Source organism: Acomys minous (genome assembly GCF_964271855.1).
Source record: "Acomys minous genome assembly, chromosome: 3".
Lineage (NCBI taxonomy): Eukaryota > Metazoa > Chordata > Mammalia > Rodentia > Muridae > Acomys > Acomys minous.
Genome location: NC_140485.1, coordinates 96169358 through 96182546, shown reverse-complemented (window position 1 = coordinate 96182546; position 13189 = coordinate 96169358). Strand labels below are relative to the sequence as shown.

Sequence of the window (13189 nt, the reverse complement as noted above, 5' to 3'; positions counted from 1 at the left end):
CTGGCACGCTCCTGAGTGGGCCAGCCGAGATGCTACTCAGGGAGAGGAGACAGCTCACAGAGGCAGGAGGGCAGCACTGTCACAAGGGAGTAAGGTGTAGAGCAGAGCAGCCGCAGCACCGGCAGCGCCACACACCTCAGTGCAACCGCTTGCATGCCGTGGGAGCCTAGCTGGGCGGAGTACTAGGGCACTGCTCTGGGAGGCTGTGTGTCTGTATGCTATGAGAAGAAAACTACTAAACGCACCGCATCTTCCAACAAGATACAACAAGCTGTAGCTCCCTGCGTCTGCCTTTAAGAAGCATCTTAAAGATCCTGTTAGTCAAGTCTTTTTTTGGCAGGGTGGGAGTGTGTGTGCCTTATGATGACTATTTTCTGGCTCCTTGTTGTCAATCAAGTGCCTTCTCCATTTTAATGTCTAAGGACATTAACTTTTCAAATCAACTTTCCTTAATGGCCAGTGCTCAAAGACTTTAAGTGGACATGAGGAATTATCCCTTCACTCCTTCCCAACATTACTATTACTACTTATCACCAAGCAAAAGCAGGAAAGATCCCATGGCGCACACTGGTTCCCTCAGCAACTGTGACTGTTTGCAGCAGTGTGTGAGTGTGCCACTGGAGAGGTATCTGTGATGGTCTCATAACATACTACGTATTAATGTTAATAATTCATTTTTCTTTTGGCTAATTATAATATTCCCTTATCAATGCTAAGACAAGAGTATCAAGTTTACAGTGAAGAATTAGATATTTTCATGCTCCCTTTTTCAAAAGACAGTTCCATATGACCAACCATGTGTATGCAGATATGCAGTCAGTGGTGTTTTAAAAAGATTCTCACAAAAACTAGGTTTTTAGAGACTGGAAGGATATAATATATTTTGTACAACTTATAGTAGCATAGTTTCATGAGAAGGAATTTTACAAATTCAACATCCATTTATCAACCTCTGTGTAAGTTAAATACTCAGCCTGAGGGAGACCCTAGGTGCGCCTTCTTACCTCAGGAGCAAACATGGTCTCATAGGTAGGATTATACTGAACTTCTTTGACGGCAGGGTCAAGGTGAACTCCAGTCTCCAGATCTTCCTAAAACAAAGCAAATGAACGTTATACATTTTCTAAGTGAGTATATAGTTTAGGAGCTGTATCAAAGTTGCACCAGTATTTTAGACATGTAAACACTGACTTCATGACTGTCACTTTAGTCACACAGCACTAATAATTATGATAACCAAAGAGTAATGAAACATATACAGTAATACAATTTTAGAAATAAAAATACATAATTTCTTATTTTAACATACTAACTTTATTAACTAAATAGGTTAACAGTGCCCAAAGCACTTCAATTAAGAAGTTCTAGCTTCCTCTCGCCACTGCCGTGTCAGCCCCCGATGCCTGGAGGCGCTGTCTAGGAGCCCCCGGCCCTGCACCTGGGAATCAGGTCTGCCGTCTTCACATTCCTTCCTGTGCTCCATTCCAAGTCTCCAGTCTAAGCCCAACCCTGCAGCAGACCACCCGGGCGGGCTGGCCTCCCTCTCTGTCTCTGCTCCCTGTGGACTCTGCTGAACTTGGTGGCAGAGCCAGCTGTCTTCCCCACTGGACCCTCTCAGCCCTCACTTCTAGCCCACCCTCACTCCTTCTGTTAGCCCCCAATATCTAGAAACACCTTCTACCCAGGACGCCCCGTGGCCACTAGAAAGGGACCCAGAAGCACTCCCTTACCAGGCCCCCCACAGCCACCACACTCTCTAAAATCCCAGAAAACAAAAAATGGGAGCCCCGCCCGGAACCATCGAGAAGTGAAGTGTAGTTCTAGTACGTCTGCCTTTATGTTACATGGTCTTTTCCCCTTCCAGCTTTTAATATTTTTTCTTTGTTCTGTACATTTAGACTTTTGCTTATTATGTGCAGATATCAACACCTAGGATCACAATCACCCCAAACCCAGGTGAGGAGACATCAGAGTAAAAACAATCAAAAGCAGCCAGACCTATGTCTTCACCAGAACCCAGCAACCCTATTCTATAGGCGCTAAGAAACGCAACACAGTTGAAGCACTCGACAAGAACTTCAAAATGGCGCCTATGAATATGTAAGAGGTCCTTAAAGGGAATATGAGTAAATCCATTAATATATGAAACTACAGTGAATGACTTGATGAAAACAGTTCCAGACAGGAAAGTAGAAACAGAATCTCTAAAGAAAATCCAAATTGAAGTAAAATTGGGAATGAATAATTAACAAATCAAACAAGCAAACCCCTCAGAGATGGTAAGCCTCGACAACAGAATATAAGAGATCAAAGAATGTCAGATTTGAAGACCAGATTTTTTTTAAAAAAGGGTGGGGCATTTCAGACAAAATGTTTTTTGTTTGTTTGTTTGTTTGTAAAAAAAAAAAAAAAGGTATGGGGCTGGAGGATGGCTCAGTGGTTAAGAGCACTGCCTGCTCTTCCAAAGGACCCAGGTTCAATTCCCAGCACCCACATGGCAGCTCACGAGTGTCTGTAATTCCAGTTCCAAAGGATCTGACACCTTCACACTAATGCACATAAAATAAAACTAAATAAATTATTTAAAAATAAAATAAAATAAAAAAAGGTATAAAACACCCAGAAAACTGGGACACTGAAAGATGAACTCTATGAATAAAAATAGAGGCAGGAAAAGAAACCCAGGCCAAAGGCACAGACAATAATTTCAACAAACCACAGAAGAGAGAGAATTCCCTTAGGAATTTTCCCTCGAGGAGGAGGTACCTATCAAGAAATACAAAGCACACAGACCACCCAACTGATTGGACCAGGAAAGAAACTCCTCCTGACACATAATAATCAAAACACTAAACAACCTCTCTTTAGGAGGCCACAATTACCCTGATACCTAGACCACATAAAGACCCAACAGAGAAAGAGTATTATGGATCAACTTCCCTTATGAACACAGATGCAAAAATTCTCAATAAAATTCTTACAAACCAAATATAAGAACATATTAAAAAGTTCATCTACCACGAACAAGTTGGCTTCATCCTAGAGATGCAAGGATAGTTCAACATACACAAATCAGTAGGTGCAATCCACCACATAAACAGATTTTTTAAAAGCCACATGATCATCTCCTTAGATGAAAAAAAAAAAAAAAGCCTTTGACAAAACCCACCATCCCTCCACGATAAAAATTTTGGAGAGATTAAGGAGACAAGGGACATAGCTCAACAACATAAAGACAATTTACAGCAGCAAGTCCATAGACAACATCAACCGAAGTGGAATGCTGATTCCACTAACATCACCAATTGGACAGGGCTGTGTCCTCTCACCACACCGGGCCAGCACAGTACTTCAAGTCTTAGCTGGAGCAGTAAGACAACTGAAGGAGATCAAGGGGACACAAATCGGAAGGCAAGAAGTCAATGTCGCCTTAATTGCAGATAATATGATCGTATACATAAGTGACTCTAAGAACGCCAACAGGAAACTCCTACAACTGATGAAGCACTTTTAGCAAAGTAGCAGGATACAAATTAACACACAAATCAGTCAGGCTTTCTATGTACAAAGACAGGGACTGAGAAGAGAATGGAACCAGAGGAATAGTACTTTACACAACAGCCTCACTAAAACGAGCTTGGGAAACTCCAACTGAGCCAGTGAAAGACTCGTATAGTAAAACGCTAAGACATTTAAAAAAAGAAATTAGAGTAGATATCAGAAGATAGAAAAACCTCCCATACTCATGGGGTGGTAGCACTAATATAGCAAAAAATGTCCGTCCTCCCAGAAGCAATCTATAGATTCAATGCGATCCCCACCAAAATTCCAACACAATTCTTCACAGAAATTGAAAGGACAATTTTCAGCTTCATATGGAAACACAAATCAGCCAGGAGGGCTAAAACAATCCTGAATAATAAAAGAACTGTTGGAGGTGTTAGCATCCTTGATTTCAAACTGTACTACGGAACTATACTAATAAAAATAGTACTAACATAAACACAGAGATGTGTTGATCACGTAATCAAACTGAATACCAAGACATGTGTCCAGACACCTGGTTTTTCATAAAGAAGCCAGAAATATACCCTGCGGGGGATGGAGGGTGGGGGCTGGGGCACGGAAAGACAGCATATTCAACAATTGGTCAAACTGGATAACTTCATGTACAGAAAAAAATATAATTAGATCCATACTTATCATCCTGCACAAAACTCAACTCCAATTGGATCACAGACCTCAATGTACGGCCATCATACCTTGAATCTGACAGAAGAGAAAGTGGGGAATAGCCTTGAACTTGCTGGTATTGGGAAAGGCTTCCTGAACAGAACACAGTAGCGCAGGCACTAAGATTACCAATTTATAAATGAGATCTCATGAAACAGAAAAGCTTCTGTATGGCCAAGGGCACCATCATTAGGACAGAGTGCTAGCCTACAAAATGGGAAAAGATTCTCACCAACTACCTATCTGATAGAGGGCCAATATTTAAAATATATGAAGAACTCAAAAAGAATCAGACACCAAGAAAGTAAATAACCCAATTAAAAAAATGGGGTACAGATGTAAACAGACTATTCTCAAAAGAGGAAACACAAATGGCTAAGACATAATTAAAGAAATGTTCAGCATCCTTAGTCATCAGAATCGCAAATCAAAACTACTTTGAGATTTTTCATTTTACACCAGTCACAGCAGCCAAGATCAATAAGACAAATGACAGCTCTGGCTGACAAGGATGCAGAGGGAACACTTATTCGTCGCTGGTATAGTGCAAACAGTATAGACATTGGTGTAGTGCTTCCTCAGGAAGCTGGGGGTCTGTCTACCTCTAGATCCAGGTATACCGCTCTTGGGCATATACTCAAAGAACACTATATCCCATTACAGAGATGCTTGCTCAGCCATGTTCACTGCTGCTCTATTCATAACAGCCAGAAATTGGGAACAGACTAGATGACTGATAACAGATGACTGGATAAAGAAAATATGGTATAATTACATAATGGAATGTTGCATAGCTGTCAAAAAATGAAATCACGAAATACACAGGTCAATGGATATAGTTAGTAAAAAATCTAGACATCTCTAGCCACCAAATAAATCCTCCAGTGCCAGGAATGAATTACATCTAATCAAGCTGTTGGTGAAAGGGACCTCATGGAAACCCTCAAACAACTCAGGCTACTGACAAGGCTATTGGTGGTTCTCCACAAACTGATAGTAAGGCCTTATTGCTAAAGACAACACCTACATAACTCAATGGACAGGGAGAAGTCAAGCCGGAGCCTTCCCAGAGCCTTCACTCCTAATGACTAGCACTCACTGACAGCTACTGTGCGTGCGACCAGGACAAAGGTGTGCATCAACCTAGCCACAAACCCTTCTAACTACAATGGTGACCTGCCTGAAACACTGCAACAGTGGCACAAAGGTTGGGAGTAACCAACCACACGATCTGCTTATGGAACCCATGTCTGTCACTGCTCGGGTGGCCAAAAACCTGAGACTTAATAGGCCATGGGAGAAAACCCAATACTACTGTCCTGTTAAAGATATGGAATGACACAGTTCAGTGTCTTGCTCAGCCGTCATCAGAGAAGCGTCCCCTTGGAGTAGATGAGAATGAAGACAGAGGCCCACAGCTGGACAACGTACAGGGGTAAGAGACTTGGAACACTCAGTCCTAAAAGGGCTGTCTCCATCGAATCCCTCCCCTCAGGGCTCAGGAAATTCTGAGGAAGAGTTGGTAGAAGGACAGAGATAGGAAGAGCCAGTGGGGATAAAGGACATCAAGGAAATTAGACCTTCTAGAGACAACGGGAGCCATGCACATATGAACTCATAAAGACTGTGGCAGTACACACACGGCCTGCAGAGTCTAAGCTAGATAGGGTCCTAGTGCCGAGGCAGGGCGGGGCTGGGGCATGGACACAAGCCCATCCCTAACCCAGAAGCTATTTCCAATTGATAGTCACCCTTAAAGCAGTGTTCTCCAACGGGGTCTCACTAGGTACACAGACCACTCTTTAGGGAGGACCCACGCTCCGTAGGAAATGGCCAACTCAAAAGGAACTCAATGGCAGTTTTGAAGGTACTTTGTCTGGCCTTCCCCCTCCCATAAACCTTACAGGATTTTTGTGTTTCTCATCTTGTGTTTTATGGGATTTTTGTGTGTGCAAATGTTTGTATCTAGGTTTGTATGTTTCCTGTACCTTTTTTTTCCTTTTTCCCATTTGTTTTGTTTTATTCTCATTTGTTTTTATATTATCTTTATTATTTTGTCTAATCTTACTATATATATATTTTAAAGATGTCTATTTTGTTTCCTAATAGAGAGATAAAGGGTGTGGATCTGAGTGTGTGGGGGAAGAGCTGAGGATCTAAGGATCTCTTAATACACACACACACCTCATTTCTGCTGTATTACACTAATTTCTGCTTTAAAACAAAACAAAACAAAACAAATCAGCAAGTATTTTGATGCTTTTTCTGCCTACCCCACTGGTTACTACCCCACATCACAGGCATCCTGCGCTGTTACTACCTTGAATCACAGGCATCACGCTGGTACTACCCTTTATCACAGGCATCCCACGCTGGTACTACCCTGTATCACAGGCAATCCACGCTGGTACTACCCTGTATCACAGGCATCCCATGCTGGTACTACCCTGTATCACGGGCATCCCATGCTGGTACTACCCTGTATCACAGGCATCCCACACTGGTACTACCCTGTATCACGGGCATCCCACACTGGTACTACCCTGTATCACAGGCATCCCACGCTGGTACTACCCTGTATCACAGGCATCCCACGCTGGTACTACCCTGTATCACAGGCATCCCACGCTGGTACTACCCTGTATCACAGGCATCCCACGCTGGTACTACCCTGTATCACAGGCATCCCACGCTGGTACTACCCTGTATCACAGGCATCCCACGCTGGTACTACCCTGTATCACAGGCATCCCACGCTGGTACTACCCTGTATCACAGGCATCCCACGCTGGTACTACCCTGTATCACAGGCATCCCACGCTGGTACTACCCTGTATCACAGGCATCCCACGCTGGTACTACCCTGTATCACAGGCATCCCACGCTGGTACTACCCTGTATCACAGGCATCCCACGCTGGTACTACCCTGTATCACAGGCATCCCACGCTGGTACTACCCTGTATCACAGGCATCCCACGCTGGTACTACCCTGTATCACAGGCATCCCACGCTGGTACTACCCTGTATCACAGGCATCCCACGCTGGTACTACCCTGTATCACAGGCATCCCACGCTGGTACTACCCTGTATCACAGGCATCCCACGCTGGTACTACCCTGTATCACAGGCATCCCACGCTGGTACTACCCTGTATCACAGGCATCCCACGCTGGTACTACCCTGTATCACAGGCATCCCACGCTGGTACTACCCTGTATCACAGGCATCCCACGCTGGTACTACCCTGTATCACAGGCATCCCACGCTGGTACTACCCTGTATCACAGGCATCCCATGCTGGTACTACCCTGTATCACAGGCATCCGAGCTGGTACTACCCCACATCACAGGCATCCGTGCTGTTACTATCCTATATCACAGGCATCCGCGCTGGTACTACCCTGTATCACAGGCATCCCACACTGGTACTACCCCACATCACAGGCATCCGTGCTGTTATTATCCTGTATCACAGGCATCCCGCACTGTTACTACCTTATATCACGGGCATTGCCTTTATTATGTGATAATAAGTCACCTTCCCATTTCCCCTGACCTTCCTCCTGCCACAGGAAGGAAAAAAATATTTTTCTGCCTGTAGTCTTATGGAATGTTTTATTTTTCACAGTATTTGAGATGCATTATTTATTGCACAAAGCTTTTACTTACATTTTATATCCTTATATGCCTCAAAGAATGCAGGGCAGGCAGCACATGCCAATAAGTATTTGTTAAATTAAAACGATGAAAGAGAATATAAATCCACAGAGAAATTACGAAGAATAAAGCTGACTAACAGTCACTGGATTTGGCACAGCCTCGGCCCGAGTGATTCCGTACTGAGATGGACTACCAAAGGCGGATGTGGAGAGCAGTGCTGTGGGTGAGGGTGTGCAGAGCAACACAGCAATGCAGCTCACTAAAGGGTTAAAAAAGAAAACAGATAGAAACAAACAAACAAACAAACAATGATAAAACCCCAGAAGAACGAGGGTGTCAGATGGAAGGATTTCCAGAATACAACGTTTTTCTTCTTCCTTAAGGAAAGTCTAAGTCGGAATACAGTCACAGAGGGAGAGGCACAGGGCAGGGGCATGCAGGGGCTGCTGGGCCATTCCTGGAATCCCACCACAGGGAAGGCTGGGCGCTAGGATCTGAGTTCAGGCCAAGCTGACGACACAGAAAGAAAGAAGAGAAAAAGAAGGAGGGGATAACCAACATATGGGGACACAACAAGAGGTGGGAGGGGGCAGAGCGCAGGAACCAGCGGGAAGCACCAGTGTGTTCTGAAGACGGCTCTTAGAGACAGCAAAGGGCTGATAACGGGTGAGAAGCTGGCAGCCAGAAATGATCTTTTGAATTACTTTGTGTAGTTAAGGTGGTAAGACACGTACGGCAAGTTCAGATTTGGCCATTCAGCAGCTGTTAACCTACAACAGACAAGGCTGCCGCCTTCGTGGGATTTTGGTCTAGTGGGAAAGACAGACAATAACCTATATAATAAACATATATAGCTTTCTCTAAGAAGATGAATGCCATGAAAAGAGGAATTTAATGATACAAAGCTATTAATGCTTTTGTGGTGGGAGGCAGAATGCAACCTTTAGCCTCATTTCTTAGCGCTGCTCCTGTTTTTGTCGTTTTAAGAAAGGGTTTCTCACTGGCCCAGAACTCGCCAACAGGCTAGGCTGTCCAGCCAGTGAGCCCCAGGGCTCCTCCGTCCCTCCCTCCCCAGCCCTGCTCTTGTGTGTGCACCGCCATACCTGGCTTCCTCTTATGTGAGTTCCGGAGCCTCCTCAGGCCCTTGTGTCTGTAAGGCAGGCACTTTGCTAGCTGAGCTATTTCCCCAGCGGATTTCACATGGTCTTCAAATCGTTCCTGCGAGTTAAGCTACAAGCAAGATGAAGGCACTCACACTAATGCACTACTAGAACTAAGGATAACAGGGGAAGAGTCTAAAGCAAGCACAGGAAGGAGGGAGGGAGGGGAACAGAGGGAGGGAGGGAGGGAGGAAGGGAAAGAGGGAGGGGCGAGATGGCTCAGAAGGTAAAGGTAGGCTTGACCCCGAAAACCTATGAGATAAGAGAGAAGTGATCCCACAGCTGTCCTCTAATTTCTACAGGTGTACTAACCTGCCCTCAACACGCACGCACGCACGCACGCACGTGTGCACACACACACACTTAATACAAATGTTAAGTAATACAACACAACTGAGTGTATTCATCAGGGTTCTCAGCTGCAAACAGAACTTTCCCTGACAGGTGAGAAGGTACTGAGTCCTTATGAAGTTCTCTTAGCATCTCTAGGAAGGTCAGGGATGTAGCTTTGAGAAGCAGGCAGATGGAATCACAATCCAAACACAGATTGCAGGGCCTATCTAGTGTGCAAAACAATTTCCTGTGACTGAACACTACTAAACAGCTGCTGCTGTCATGGTGAACTGCTGGTGTTGGCCACCACTGCCACTCAAAACCCTCATTCTTTGCCCTGCTGTGGATGTGTTTATAGCTAGAAAGTTCAGGGGGACCTTAAGAGCTTGTGTGGAGGTTCTGGCAGGGAGAACAGCGACTCCCACACCACTGACCCAAGACCAGTCCTCCTTTATTCTATTCTGGGAAGGCCCCTCTCAGTGCACAGCTTTGAGAAGGACAACTGCCCAGCCAGTCAGATCAGCCAAATCAACAATGTCACAGCCAGATCACCCTCACACTAAAAAACAAGTAAGTACAAAGTAGAAAGCTCATGTGGGTGCTTCTGGCTAAGCCCAACCTGAAAGGGAGCTGGGTGAATGGAAAGTAGAGTTTCAATTCCTGATGGTGGGTGTGAGGGGGGAGCACTCTTTACAGCAAGCCTCTTCTCGGAGGGAGCTGAAAACCAGGAGAACTAAAGATAAACCACTTAAGACCTTTATTGGCTAGTTTAGTGTCAACTTGACACAAATTAACACCATCAGAGGAAGGAGTCTCACTTGAGGAAATGCCTTCTTAAGATGCAGCCTTAAGGCATTTTCTGAATTAGTAATCAGTGGGGGGGATGGTGCCATCCCTCAGCTGGTGGTCCTGGGTGCTGTAAGAAAGCAGGCTGAGCAAACCACAAGGAGTAAGTAAGCAGCACCCCTCCATGGCCGCTGCATCAGCCCCCGCCTTCAGGTTCCTGCTCTGTTTGAGTTCCTGCCCTCACTGCTTTTTATGATGAACTGTTTCTTGAAACTGTGAGCGAAAATAAAACCTTTCCTCCAAAGCTGCTTTTGTGCTCATGTGCTTCATCACAGCTATAGCAATCCTAGCTAAGAGAGTACGTTAGGATACACACTAGCCTAACTAGAGCCAACACTGGAGCCTTGAGGCAATGTCAAACCCATTACTGTAAAGGTAAAAACACTGCATAAACTCAACAAAACCAAAATTAAATACCATTACCTCTTAACAGTCAACCCCTAGCGCAAGCTATCTAAAAGAACACGTGGCTTTGCCACATTCCTACCTCCTCAATGGACTTTATATGGTGTAGTTGTCAGCACTACTAAAGAGTATCTGGGTTGCCAGCTCTTCCCAATTAAAGATATTTAGAAGACTCTAAACTTGAGTTATTTTGAACAGAGTATGCATGGTGAGACATCAACTTTTAAATACAAAGTGTGATTGAAAAAAATTAACCTTTTACAATTGCAACCCATAAGCAATAGATCATAACCCTTCACCTTGGGTAAAATTACAGAATGACCTGAACAACCCTGCAGAAAAAGGGCGGTTACTTTAAACTCAACTAGATAAATGTGAACGGTACCACAACTTACTTAAATCTCAGGAGGAGTCCAAAGCCTACTAGGCATGCAATTGGAATTACCACAGAATTACAAAGGGTTTCTATCCAGTTGCAATTAGTCACAAAAATTAGGTGCTTTTCACATTTCTTCTGGTGCACATGTAAGAAAGCAGACATAAAAATATTATGTAAACTATAAAGGTCATGATATAAGCATTCTGCCCAAAAAGAAATTAAAGTTACGCTACAGGTGTAAGAGGCAGTATTTGCGTTTTACTCATGTTGGCTATGTTAACAAGGAATCCATTGGAGGAAAGTAACAGCCATTGTCTAAAATGCCCGTTTTTAATTTTTATTACATTTATTTACTTAGTTAACTTATATAAAGTTGTTGTTTTTTGAGGACTGCCTATGCCTCCCGAGTGTGCCAACATGCCAGTATAATAAATAATTCTTGCAATCCAGTAAGGCTTCTCTTTTGTTTTGTCTTTATCTGGCTACAACATCCAGGCTGCCCCTGAGCTCCTGGTCCTCCTACCTCGGCCTCAGCTGTGGCAAGTACAGATGGGTGCCACCACGCTAGCCCAGTGCAGCACACGTATGAAGTAGTGATTTCGAATGTGCAAAGGGAACAATGTTTAAGAACAACAAAATGCTCAGTCATTACCATATATGTAGATGGAATTCCAGAACTGGAGGAGAACGGGGCTAGAGTGATGCGTAGCAAAGAGAACTGTGAGCTTCCCAGAAATACTCAAAGATCCACATTCCAAAGAAGTCTATCCACTGCTAAAGAAACTCTACAGAATTCTAAGTGGAATAATGAATAAAACGAAACCCACAAAATTATTTCATAGAAAGAACAATGAAACCATATGTTAAATAAAAGAAGTGGTTGTCTAATTGGTCAAAAGAAAGAAAATAAAATCACTTTCAAGGAAAACTAGATTCACTAGGAAAGGGCAACTGGTCTGTTGTCAGGAACAACTGAGCAGGATAAAATATCGTAAGTGAGCTGACAGAAAGTGTCAGCTAAGGAAACTAAACCTGGTAAAGTTATCCCTCAGGAAAGAGCATCAAACACGGACACCGGAAACACAAAGGAGCAGTGAGATCACTCGCCACCATCAGCCGTGGTGTAAAGAGACTGCCTGAAGAAGCAGCACAGCAGAAGCAGCCATCTCTGCAGATGAGACGCAAGCAGCACGGCCACTCCCGCTGTCTCGTGGCGTCTGTGTTTGCACACACATCAAACGACGGTCTTAAGAAGGCGGGGATGGGAGTGAAATGGAAGCAGGGCTTGTGCTGCTTAGAAAGTGAAGGTACTGAGTAACTCAGACATGTAGTTTCTAGGGTAACCGCTTCATAGAAAGTGGGTGCATGACCTGCAAATGACAGCAGATAAAGGACACAGCGACTAAGGAAACATCTAGAAGCATGGATGCCCGCCATGCTTCATGCTTTTCTTCTACTATATTTTTAACAGCACATGTACAGCCTGACATGTATAAAACTATACTCAAAAAAGGGAGACGGCTGCACCTCACTGGTTTTATATTATTTCCGAGGATGTAGCTCAGGTGACACGAGTGCTTTCCTTGGCACACACAAAGTCTTGCTGTGGATGGAATGAATCGTGACACAGCTCTAATCTCAGCACTTGGGATCAGAAGTTCAAGGTCACCCTTGGCTTCCTAGTGAGTCTGAAATCAGCCTGGGGTACCTGAGGGCCTGTCTACACACAAACAACCCAAACTACCTTGTTATACCTGTTGTTGTTTTTGATTTTTTTTTTTTTGTTTTTGCTCAAGGGCAAATTCATGGTTACATGTAAAGCCTATCTTTTTGTGCCTAGTTTTTAGTGTAGATGCATTAAGGGGCCGTTGGGTCATGTGACCTGCGTTACTGAGCATTATTTTGTGATCTAGCACAGGGGTTGGCAAACTCCAGGATACAGACAAAATTTAGCCCACAGACTATGTTTTGTACTGACAAAATAGGAACGGTATTTACAGAAGTTCTATGTGGTCAACAGTGTAAAATACTTATAATTTGCTTCTTTATTGAGGTTTTCTAATTTCCAATTTATTACATAACCAGTTTTTTTTTAAAAAATCCTTTAATGTCTATGTGTGTGGGGGGGGTACATGTGTACACATCTGTGTGCAGGTGCACTGTGTGCTTG

At 44.0% G+C, this 13189-nt stretch overlaps 1 protein-coding gene across 1 annotated transcript in view; it reads right to left on the bottom strand.

Annotated features, from left to right (window-relative positions):
* CDC40 (cell division cycle 40) overlaps nucleotides 1-13189 on the bottom strand; it is a 50306-nt gene that overhangs the window by 33265 nt on the left and 3852 nt on the right. The window contains exon 3 of the mRNA XM_084775104.1: nucleotides 1005-1091. Within this exon, the coding sequence (XP_084631230.1) occupies nucleotides 1005-1091 (87 nt within the window). The remainder of the gene's footprint in view (nucleotides 1-1004; nucleotides 1092-13189) is intronic.